This window comes from Talpa europaea (genome assembly GCF_964194135.1).
Source record: "Talpa europaea genome assembly, chromosome: 15".
Classification (NCBI taxonomy): domain Eukaryota; kingdom Metazoa; phylum Chordata; class Mammalia; order Eulipotyphla; family Talpidae; genus Talpa; species Talpa europaea.
The window spans coordinates 20193587-20206368 of record NC_140083.1 but is presented as its reverse complement, the minus strand read 5'-3'; the positions used below and the strand labels follow the sequence as shown (position 1 = coordinate 20206368).

At 42.7% G+C, this 12782-nt stretch overlaps 1 protein-coding gene across 1 annotated transcript; it reads right to left on the bottom strand.

Annotated features, from left to right (window-relative positions):
* Positions 1-5423: 5423 nt before the first annotated feature.
* CCER1 (coiled-coil glutamate rich protein 1) lies at positions 5424-6692 on the bottom strand (the record flags this gene model as incomplete). The annotated part of the gene is made up of 1 exon (XM_084255967.1): positions 5424-6692. The coding sequence occupies one exon, from the start codon at positions 6690-6692 to the stop codon at positions 5424-5426; it is 1269 nt and encodes a 422-aa protein (XP_084112093.1).
* Positions 6693-12782: the final 6090 nt, after the last annotated feature.

Sequence of the window (12782 nt, the reverse complement as noted above, 5' to 3'; positions counted from 1 at the left end):
TTTTTGTAAAAGGAAAATAAAGCATTAGTTTATGGGATGTTATATGTTTATATAACACGTGATGCTGTGTTAAGAATTTTCTGTACCCTCACATTTTTTGAAAGCTTAGTTCTCTGTTCTGAGTTATGTGTATACATACCTGGCTTATTTCAGCTATATAATATTTATAGGAACTTTTACAATCTCCAGGTACAGCATAAGGCAGAACCTTCTTCTGTAAGAATTATGATGCATACATTTTGATTTTGAAAATACACAGTCTAATATCCAGTGCTTGGATAAGAAAGACTGATCCTGACTTGAGTGGGGACTTCCAGCACTAGCCATAAGGCTATTAGTGTCGACCATAAGAAAGGAAACATGGACTGGGTAGATGGGGAAGAGCAGGAAGAGAAAGTGTATTCTGGCAATGAATCAGCTCTAGAAATTTGGTTTCTTCACAGTGTCTATACAGTGTGTGGCTCAAAGCAGTGTATCTGGTAAGACTTATTCAAGAGCAATCTCACTGTGTTAATGAATCCTTCTGCTAATCATCTTGTGAGATTTTACATGAATAGCTGCTCTAATCACTAACAAGTGAATTTAGGTCAAGGGTCTCTTCTGTGTATTATTAAGTAATAATTATAATTACTAAGTATTGAATATCACTATTCTGAATGTTTGATAAGTATTGGTACATTGTCTTCATAGACTTATTTAATGCCATGAGGTCTGGTCTGCAGAAGAGGAAAATGAAAAACCAAAGTATCAGTAACATGCCTCAGGCCACACCATTAGAAATTAATAGAAGTTTTGATTCCATAAACCATAATCTTCATCACTAAATTCCCATGAGTACTCTGCAGTAGGTCTAATCCCTACAGCACAGAGCTTCTAAATCTTTACTGGGTCTGTAGCTTACTCAGATGTATTGCTCCAAAGTAGATTCTAACTCAGTGGGTCCGGGTGGAGCCTGGGCTTTGGCATTTCTAAGAAGCACTCAGGTGGTGCCAATCCCTGGCATGTGAACCCCACTTTCAACATCAAGGCACTAGATCAATAGATTTGCACCATTTTTACTATTTTTTCCCCAGAAGCCAAAATTAAATTTCAAGGACAAGTGAGTTTCTGTGGTTACAACTGCAGTATCGCAGTACACCAGAATGCAGTATTTCCCTAGTTCTATGAATGCCTCTAATCTCACCTTCAGAAATTGAGATGATTTAAACTCTAACATGCAGTTCAGGATATAGTGATATACAGTAGACAGAGTGATTCTTCTTAAGTATTGGGTTATTTGAACTTCACAATAGGCCTGAGTGGTGGTGGAGCCTGATAAGAAAACAAGTGGCTTCCACTGTAGGTCCTAAGCAGAGACAAGACACAGATGCCCACATTTTTCTCCACCAGCTGACTCTGATGTCAGGCATGTCTCATCAACTGGCTAAAGGTAAATAGGTGGAGAAAAGCCAAAATTAAAAAAAAAAATGTTTTTCACTTCCTCCCCCCAAGACCACCTGCAGGGTGAAATTGTATCATTTTCTTCCCAGGGTCTGGAGATTAGGTGTTGCTGGGAAGAGGGTGGTCATTCTTGTATTTATTTTAATGGGACTAGTATGTTGGAATTAGTGTCTTCTTTCTATGTAGATGTTATAGAATTTTTTGAAAACATACTCAGAATTCAGAGTTGATCCTCTAAATGTATTTCATCCTTAAAGGGCTTATATTTTCATAGACCAAAAAAAATCCCTTTATGTTACTGTGAAAACAAAGTAATGACAATAAACCAAGAAATGATGTCAGTCACTGGGAAAGGAAAATCCCAGAATCTCTGCATGTTAAAACATCTGAGAATAGACAGCGAAGGTGCTTATCAAGCATAGGCTTTCTACATATATTTATAATTTACACTGCTATTTTTCTGACAGTTCTCAAAGGAGGTAATCATTCTAGAATTGGCTGTGGTGCTTCATGTCACTGTGTTCAGTCATCAGATTTGACATGTCTTGAAGAAGAATAATGAATGAATTTTAGAAAGTTGTGTGTTGTTGTCAAGTGTACACTTACCTTTAAAACCAAAGACTGGGTTTATTCTGAGTCATGTTGGTACTGGTGCTATTGTGTCATGGAGTTGTGCTGAACAAGTTGTAGAGCTGTCTCCATGGGAACGGAGGACCTTGGAGCTCTGGGCACGCTGGGCAGCAGTGCCAAGAACCACTCCATGACATGTGGTGGGTGGGAAGGTCTCTGGAAAAGTGAAAAGGGTATACTGGGGTGTCCAGCCCACCCACCCATCACTGACAGGATTTAATAAATTTTAGCCTTCGGGATTAGTAAAGGGACTATCACAAAAGCTGGTTTATAAAATAAATGAGGTTGGGTGGAGAATTGGTGATTAATTTCTTCATTTATTTTTGCTGGTGCCTGCTTTAGAAGGTAGGGGTTGTTTAGAAGTGAGCAGATGTGGGCCTCCCTGATGGTGCAAGGGGTTAAGTCTCAGCACTATGAAGCTATCTGCAGCCACCGCAGCATGAGTTGATCCCCAGCCAGGGAGCTACCCACATGGTGCAGCAGACCTCTCCTAACTCGCTCGTTACCCCCCTCAGCAGTGTATTTCAGTCAGTCTGCCTGTTCTGCTCCCCACTCTCTCTGGTAAATCCTCTCATTCCCCCCACCCCACACCTATGGCCTACACCCCTGCTCTTGTATGCATACATAAATAAAATAAATCTTTAAAAAACAAAAGTGAGCAGATAACATGGTTGCTGCCAACCTCTCTCATTTCTGATTGGTTGCTCCTTCAGGACACTCTGGTCCTTTTGTCTTCAATTCTTCAAAGATGCCAAGCTCCTCCCAGCTCTCAGCATTCAGTGTCACAGCTCTGTCTACCCACAGGAAACATCCCCAGCTTCACCGTGGAGTGCTCTTATGTTACACATTTTCATAGTGGTGCATTTCCTTTAGAATATTTGATGTCACTATGTTCTCTAACTCTTCTTTGACTATCTTTACTATTATACTCAAAAGCAACATGAGAGAAGGGATTTTGCTTATTCACTAAGGATCCTAAACAGTTGACTCCTAGTAGTTTAGTAAAAAAATGTTGCATAATGGTTCATGAATTAAACTCCTGAGGTATTACTCGTGTTTACAGCCCTTAAATGACTAATGGTTAAAGCTTTATGCATGTGGGGGCAATTAATGTGCTGAGTTATTTTTATGTAAAAGTAGAATCTTCTGCAAGATTATGGAGAAATTCAATCCTCAATGAAAGGATTTTTCAAATGAGAACATACTTGAGATTTAGTGATGAAGTGTCTTTAGATAAAGGACATAAGGGTTATGATTTTCAAGGATTTACTGACTCATCTTATGGGGAGCCAATTTTAAAGAATTTTTACAGGTCACTTGAAACTGCATCTTGTAGAAAATAATTTCTTAGACTATAATTAAATGTTTGACATTCACTGCTGGAGTTTGGAGTGGTGTGACATTTTAAAATTCCTATGATGTTTGCATTTTCTTTTTCTTCTATTCATTCTTTTGGTCACTGAAATATTTAAATTTTATAAATATCTAAATTTATTTCTGATATTTAGATAAGAAAGAAGAAAGAGTACTTTCATTTAACACTTTTAATTTTAATTTAATAGCTCAAGTTTATCGCTGTGATTAAGTTTCAAAGCAAGGAATATAGGAGTAAAATCAACATCCAGCTTAGGTATCACCAGATAGTCTTCAACAAGGAAATAGTAAATTGTGGTTCAAACTATACTTAGAAGTACAGCTTGTCAAAGGTGTAATTTTGTGAAGCCAGGTTCAAATTCTTCATCTGGGGATATTCTGGGAAAGTGCCATAAATGCTATAAACCTTCTAAGTTATGAGAATTGGGTGCCCAAGAAGAAATGTATTACTACATATTAGAATGATGTATTCTTCACATGCAATTGTTTATTGTTTAGACATTAGAAAGTAGCTTACCCAAGCTTGCACTTACACATCTTTCTTTACTGTCCTTTCTTTACAAGGAAGACAAACTGGGAAAGAACATATCCCACCCCCAAAAGGCCAATAATCTTTTTGAAAAAAAAAAGCTAACCTGCAAAAAGTATTTGTATGATTCCTGTGACTTTATGACAAGGAATATATTTAGGAACAAGGCTTAGAAATCTAAGCTATGTTCCACTGTTTGCAGTTACCTTGGATTTTAACTAGCTGTGCAAGTTGACTTCTGCCCATGGGGAATCCTCTCCATGCATGGATTTATGGATTGTTGAGCCATGGCAGAGAACCAGTTCCACAGAAGCAACTTCATGTTCTGAGGAAGATCCATAGTGCTGTGGAACAAGGAATATAAATGAGAGATGCCACAAGAGACCGCAAGTGGGGTTACCAAATACAACTCTCAAAAATGAATTCTGAAGGTGGAAAATCTACAAGGAAAAAAAGATTGTTTAAAAAAGGCCTTTAAGGGGGGGTCTCCCTGGTGGTGCAAGGGGTTAAGACACAACCTATGAAACTGTCTGCAGTTCAATCCCTGGACAGGGAGCTACCCACATGGCACAGCAGACCTCTCCTGCCTCACTCGCTGCTCCCCTCAGCAGTGTATTTCAGTAGATCTGCCTGTTCTGCTATCTACTCTTTCTCTTGTGAATCCTCTGACACCCCCCCACACACCTCTGACCTACACCCCAGTTCTTGTATGCATAAATAATTTTTTTTTTTAAAAAAAGGCATTTAGGGCCTCCTTGGTGGCACAGGTAAGACACAGCACTATCAAGGGAACCCCCGCCCCTGCAGCATGAGTTCGATCCCTGGCCAGACCTCTCCTGTCTCACCGTCTGCTCCCCTCAGCAGTGTATTTCAGTAGATTTACCTGTTCTGTTCTCCACTCTGTCTCTGGTGACTCCTCACCCCTCAGCACCTCTAGCCTACACTCCAGTTCTTGACTGAATAAATAAATCTTTTAAAAATATAAAAACAAAATAAAATAAAAAGAGGCATTTAAAAACTGGTCTGTCAGGTAAAGCGCCCTGGCGCACAATTCATAGCCATGACAAACGCTCAAGCGTGGAACAGTCAAAACACGTGGATGTCAAAAATACTAATTGTTTACACTTTGTATAAAAAATATTTTCAGCATTGCCAAAAGCAAAAGAGAAAAAAATCCCCAGTGTCTAGAGGAGAAAACACCAAATGAATATATTCAAAGTGTAGTCACAAAATATTTGGTATTTAATCGTTTCCACGTATACTGGGATTGGAAAGCTTCCTCTCCCCACCCCCAGTCATACACAAACACAACGATTTTCAAACATTTTATAATGGCCGAAGAAGGGGCTGCAGAGGTAGCTTTATTACTGGAACTCACTTTTTAACAAGTTGATAATCTACTTTTGCCTCAAGTCAGTTCCATCCCATTCCTCAGTCCCTTTCCTGAGGTCTAACAGTTCATGTCCTGTGCCGTGAGGAGACCTTCCTGCGGCCCTTTGGGGAGCATCCGTTCCGGGCTTAAATAAGCGCAGGTTAGAAAGTTCTCTCTCTCTTCTTCAGCCCCAATGAGGAAGGACAAAGGCATTTCCAGAGGTAAATGATTTTCTTCCTCTCTCGGCTCTCCCTCCTCCAGGCCCTGGTCTAACTCCTCCTCATCACCCTCGCCTTCCTGCCCCTCCTGCACATAGTCAGCCTCTTCCATGTCCACTTGGTCAGCCTCTGCTCCTTCCCCGCCATATTCCTCCTCCTCAGACTCCTCCTCAGACTCTTCCTCAGGCTCCTCCTCAGACTCCTCCTCAGGCTCCTCCTCAGACACCTCCTCAGGCTCCTCCTCAGACACCGCCTCACACTCCACCTCACACCCCTCCTCACACTTCTCGTTTTTCTCCTCTTCCTCCGCCAGCTGTGGGATGGGAGACGAGTTTTCCTCGTCGGGGTCAGGGCTGAAGACCAGCGAGGGATTCTCCACGAAGCTGTACAACGTTTCGGGCAGGTCCGCCTCTTCCTCGCCGCCGCTGGGGGACTCGTTTCCGGGAAAGGCGCCCGTCGGGGAGCCGCCATCGCCCTGGGCCTGCTGCTCGCGCAGCGCCCCCTGCTGGCGCTCCAGCTCCTCCTGCTGCCGCATGTCCTCGTAGATCTGGTTCATGATGAACTGGGTGGTGTTGCGCGGCGCCCGCATGCCCGGCGCCCGCCACCCGTACAGGTTGACGGGCCGCAGCAGCGTGCTCAGATCCACGGGCGGGCTCCTGGGGCAGGAGCGGCGAGGATGGCGGCGCAGCCCGCGGCCCCTGCGCCCCCAGCGCTTCTTCCATCCGGGGGGCCGCGCCCAGCCGGGGATCCAGGGCCCGCGCAAGCAGGAGCAGCAGCACAGGCAGAAGGGGTGCAGGCCATACACCCGGATCAGCTGCACCGGACGGGGGGGCTTCCGGAACCCCAACGGAGGTGGGCGCCAGGGCCCTCCCCAGGGCCTCCAGTTGGAGTACACGTCCCAAGAGGGCCGTCGGGGTGGTTGGAACCAAGGGCCAGGGCCGTGCTGTTGTCTTGGCTGCTTCCTCGGGGGCTCATAGTCGGCCTTGGGGCCATAGCGGTACCGCCGCTTGTAAATCGGGGCGCCTCTGTGCCTTCGGTGGCAGGAAGACCAGGTGCCCAAGTGGGCCGAGGATGCCCAGCCGCCGCCCAGGTTGAGGGGGTCCTCCCTGGTGTCCAGGGTCTCGGTCATGGTTCAGCGAGCCCCGGTGTTCTGGAAGCTGGCCTCGACTTTGGTCAGATGCGACGGCCTGGAGAGCTTGGGCACCCCGACTGTCTGCACGCAGCGCCACGTGTCCGCCGCTGGGGTGGCGCGCCCGCCTCTCCAGGAGGCCCCCTTTTCTTCCCTCCCTTGCTTGCGCACTCGCTCTTCCGTCGGAATCTCTGTCCTTCGCACCAGGGTTGTCTCGCCCAGGTGGGCTGGGTGGAACTGGGGCTGGGTAAGGATGGTGCGGGAGGAAGGTGTTGGTGGGCGACGCGCAGTGGGACCCGCTCCCAGGTGCCACGCACACACACCCGCCTCGGCGGAGGCACGGGCTGCGGCGGGGCAGCAGGGGTCGCGCGTACCTGGCTGCTCCCTTTCACAACCTAGGTGCTTCCCCGTCGCCGTCCTGGCCCGACTGAGGTGGTGCGGGCAGCGGCGGCCTTTAAATACCGGCCGGAGCCCCCTCGTGCCCACCGCGTCCTGGGTTGCCCTGGGCAACAGCCAATTAGGATGGAGATCGTTCCCTCTCTGCGTGGGGGCCAGGTTCTGGCCAGAACCAGGTACCCAGTGAACATTCGCCTGGGGCTTGTGACGCAGTTTTTGAGAGAGGCCAAGCCAGGGGGGACTAGGGGTTATGCTGCCCAATGCAAGCAACGTCTGTAACAGTTTATTTGAACCCTTTGTGCTAGTCTAACATGCGAGAATGTAGGAGATGGACATTCGGCCTAACCCCACTGAAAGGGGCAGGTGGGAGAACCCCAGAACAGCTTGTGAGAGTGGGTGGATAGGAGAGTGGGTAGAGAGTGGGTAGATTGGAAAACAGCACATAGCCTACATCTTTGGGGAGATGGAGGGGGTTATGAGGAAGCTGCTAGGGTCAGAGAAGTGGGCGCCCGCCTTGGCTTATGTCCAGTGCGCCCTGGAACTGCCGGGAACGTTATCAAGGACGCGAAGGCTTACTGCGTTGGCCCGGGGAGGTGGGCTCGTGACACCTGATGCTCTCCCCTACCCCAAGAGGTAGGGATCATTTCTGCCTCCCAGAGTAGGATGTTGAGCGGGTAAATTGCCTAAATCATGGGGCTGATGAACTTCAGGGTTAATATTTAAACTTAGGCATGTCTGACTCCAGAGCCGAAATTCTTGATAGCGTTGCTACACTCTACTGACCACTCTCTCTAAATCGCACTCTAAATGAATAAATGAAATCTGTGTGAAAAAGCAGTTTTCTAATTAAAATGCCATGCAAATGTCCATTCGCTACGCAAATGTCCATTCACTGCATTCATTACCAGAATGTAGCATTACCATAGGTTCTTTTTTTTTTTTAAGATTTATTTATTTATTTTACACAAGCACTGGGTACAGTCAGAAGTGCAGGAGGGTGAGAGAATTCACCAGAGCCAGAGCGGGGAACAGAACAGACAAAACGACAAAATGCACTGCTAAGGGGATCAGCGGACGGCAGGAGGGGTCTGCGCGCCATGTGGGACCCTCCTCCGGTGGCCGGGGAGCAGCCGGGGATCGAACTGGCGCTACAGAGGCTGCGGGCAGCTTCGCAGCCCAGCGCTCAACTGCTGCGCCACCAGGGGAGGCCCTACTATGGGTTCTTAAGAATGAAACTATGCTGTAGTGAAATTTGCCTGTTTCTTCTTTGTTTTAAAAAAGATGAACTCACAGGTAATTAGGATATCATTTTTTGATCTGTTGATGTGAGCTTTACACAAATAATTTTGGCTGCATATACTTTCCCTGGGGTGAGAGATAGATCTTTCACATTCATCCTTCCTTTTAAATTCATTGACACTATATCGTCTTGCTCTACCCTTCCTCTTCTCAAGCAGCAAAGTGTAATTTGTGATTTTTAGTTTTATCAATGAATTGGCAAATTATTCACCTATAGCAAATCACCCCCCAAAATTGCTACCATATTTTGTTAAACACAGTCATCAGAAATGCAATGAAAGGTTTTTAAAAAATTTTTAATTGGCCTGTAGTTTTTAAAAACTGCAAAATAAAATGCTCTTATTCAGTGCTAAAATACAACATACTTATCACCTTTTAATAAATTGTATTTGTTTTCTATTTTTGCACAACAAATTCCCACTAAGTGACTTAAAAGAACAACCATTTGTTATGTTAGTCCAGAGCTTCCTGGTGTCACGGGTCCAGGAACAGCTTAGTTGGGTCCTTTGGGTCCTTAGCCTCTCTTGAGGCTGTGATCAAGGCATCTGACTGGTTTGGGTTATCATCCAAGGACTTAATTCAAGAAGCTCTGTTCCCAAGACTTTCATGTTTTTGGCAGAATTCATTTCCTTGTGCCTGTATGACTAAGGGATCTGCCTATTGCCTGGAGAATATCTTCAGTGTTTAGAGGTCACCCACAGGTTCTAGGTTTCAAGAGCAATTTTTTTAGAAGATTTATTTATTTATGCATACAAGAGCTGGGGTACAGGTCAGAGGTGTGGGGGTGAGGGTGAGGGAGCAGTGAGAGGATTTACCAGAGACAGAGTGGGGAACAGAACAGGCAGATGAACTGAAATACACTGCTGAGTGGAGCAGTGGGCGAGACCGGAGAGGTCTGCTGTGCCATGTAGGTTGCTCCCTGGCTGGCTGGGGGTCGACCTTGTGATGCAGAGGCTGCGGATAGCATCACAGTGTTGTGCTTAACCCCTTGTGCCACCAGAAAGGCCCAGCCAAGAGCAATTCTTAGAGACTGACCTCACTTCCCTGCCATGGGCTGCTTCAACATGACTGCTCAGATCAGCCAAGAGGGCCTCTGTAGTGCTTTCTAGCACAATGAACACACACACACACACACACACACACACCTGTATTATAGTTATAAACTTGACAGTGGGAATTTGCAACATCCATCACCTTAGGCCCAGGTCCTAAAATTTTTCAAGAGGAGAGCATTATGCAAAAGCATGAATACTATGAGATGGAAAATCACAGAGGCATGACCTGAGAGTCTGTGTGCCACATATTTCATGTAAATTTAGTATAATATGCCTTATTAACTAGTCATAATTTTGGCTGATTTTAATGACATTGTTGCATTTTGAAATTCTGATAAGTGCCATATATGATGACATTGGTTATACCTTGCTTTATGTTATGCAGAACCTTATGTTGAGAACACACTGCAAACTTAATGGTTTATTTTGTGCATTTGTGTGACTTGAAAAGAATGAATTCTAACACTTGATGGCAGTAGTAACTCATTCAAGATTAGTCTGCAGGAATCCCTACACAAAACAAATTATGGCACTTAGCTTTTATATTTTATCAAGAATACCACATGTAAACTATCTAGAATTGTCAATATTAATTATTCTTTGTTCTGGTGCAGTGCATTTACATATATTCATTATTTTTTAGCACTTTTTCAATTAGCTTTTAGAAGCCAAACCTCAGGTAATTAAAATTATAAATAAGTTTTTTTTAAAAAATTGGAAATACTTGATACATTTGATCAGAGAAATAAAATTTAACAATTATCTTAAGTGTATATTTGTAGTCAATAAATTGCTGTGGAAAATAATATTAATAAATCATATTTTATGCTCTCTCAAAGACGTGACTTTTTCCATCCTGCAGATGCAGTACCCATATTTTGTAATGTAAAATCAAAAGTAGTCACCATCTAATGGTCACCAAAGCTACATACCAAGCATTTTTTCCATTTTTTCGAAAGTGAATTAAAGGGATTTTAAATTATTCATTGTTTTCTCTTGATAATTTGGGAAGGTGTTTGGTTTGTAATTGAGGGGTTCTGTGCATCAGAGTACCATAGTGCTACATTTCTACTTATGAATCCTTGTATCATTTAAGCAAACTATGAAAAGAAAGTTAATGTTGTAACAAGGTAACTACACGTAAATGTTTCTACACATTTTAAAGAGGATTAAGAATGAGGATTTTACATTCTTAATAGTACTAAGTTTAGATATTAACTACCACCTTTTGAAAAGATTATTAATGCTATCACAATTTAGGATTATTAGAGAATTAGCACATCATATTGTAGTCACATCTGAAAAACTTATGTAATTGGTAGTGATTAGATAAGAATTATTAGCATGGAAAGGTTTGTTATCAACAGTTTAAAGTCCAATCACTATGGGGAAAGAGAATGCAATGTTCCCCATTTTCTTGGTGAAAATGTAAGTGGGTATAAATCCTTGAGAGTAATTTAATAACATTTATTAAAATAATATTCTTTGACTCAGAATTTCACTTCTATGAATTTATCCATAGATACACTCTCCATCTACAAAAAAATATATATTTATGTTCATGCAAAGGCATTCTTTGCAATGTTATTGTAACTACTAAAAAGTTAAATGTACATCTGTGTAATAATCAGGTATGTATTTTTCAGAAACAGTAGAGTTGACTGTGCTGACATGGAAAAAATCATCAAGAAATGTTTTGAGGTCCTCCCCAGTGGTGCAGCGGTTGAGCGCTGGGTTGTGAAGCTGCCCGTAGCCTCTGCAGCGCCGGTTCGATCCCCGGTCACCGGGCGAGGGTCCCACATGGCACGCAGACCTCTCCTGCCACTCGCTGCTCCCCTTAGCAGTGTACTTCTTCAATCTGCCTGTTCTGTTCCCCGCTCTGGCTCTGGTGAATTCTCTCACCCTCCTACGCTTCTGACTGTACCCAGTGCTTGTATAAATAAATAAAATAAATCTTAAAAAAAAAAAAGACAATTAAAAAAAAAATGTTTTGAAACAAGCCAGGTTCAGAATGGTAATATTTTGTATTTCATAATCTAGGTTCACACTCACACACACACACACACGCACACAGTGGTGACATTTATATTCGTGTAGAACATATATATATCAATATATATTTATGTAAAAATGGGAAATTATTTCTGGGTAGTTTTTGTTTCTCATGGAAAACTTCATAAAACTATGCAAGAAGCCGTTGTCTAGTTATTTCTAAAAGTGCAGTTTGTGGATTGCAATTGGATGAAACTTAATTTTTATTTTTTAAATTTAATTTTATTTTTTTAAAGATTTATTTTATTCATTCATACAAGCACTGGGTACAGTCAGAAGTGCGGGTGGGTGAGAGAATTCACCAGAGCCAGAGCGGGGAACAGAACAGGCAGACTGATGAAGTACACTGCTAAGGGGAGTAGCGAGCAGCAGGAGAGGTCTGTGCGCCATGGCAGATGGAGAGATCATCCTCTCCTGGCAGCCGGGGATTGAACTGATGCTGCAGAGGCTGCGGGCAGCTTGGCAACCCAGCGCTCAACCACTGCGCCACCCGGGAGGCCCTGAAACTTAATTTTTATTGTGTATTCTTTTGTTGCCTTTCAGTTTTTCACCATGTGTCTGTGTGATGATCATACATTTTCTAAAAGATATTAATTTCTTCCCTAATGCGGATATTGTGTCATTGCCTACATTTTCCATTCTCTGTATTTTTTTTCACAAGCACATAAATTATACTGATAGCTAAGCAAAGGTCTAAAATGAGTTGAAATGTATTTTTGATGATAAAATATGATTCAAAAAACTGAAGCTAGGTACATTACTGTTGGATGTGGTTATTTGCATGTTGTGACTATAATTAATATTTTCCCACAAGGTCATTTTAATTTTTAAATATTTTTATTATTTTCTCAATCTCTTTAACGGATTTGGAGACAGAAACATGCTTTAGTGGAAAAGAGAAACAGAAAAAAACTTAATTAAAACATCTAAATCTTGGCAATTTGCCTAGTGTTCATTTTTAATTTTCCTAATTTTCTACGTAGTTTGAAATTGTATAGGATAGGAATCCCTAAATTTACAACTTACATGTGATTTACAGGAGCGTTTATGAAATATATTTTCTATCATTTTGTTTTGCTTTTTCTATACATCTTTTAGTTTACTCCTGACATGTCTTTTTTGTAGATTACTAAATTGCCATCATAGCTTCAATTTTTAGTTATATTGTATGCAATCATGTCATCTTTTAGAATACAATTTGAAAATATCATGCTGAGTTTTGTTTTTGAAGAAAGTAGTAAGAATTGTATTGTTATAGTAGCCACTGGCATGCTAACTGTTATGTGAG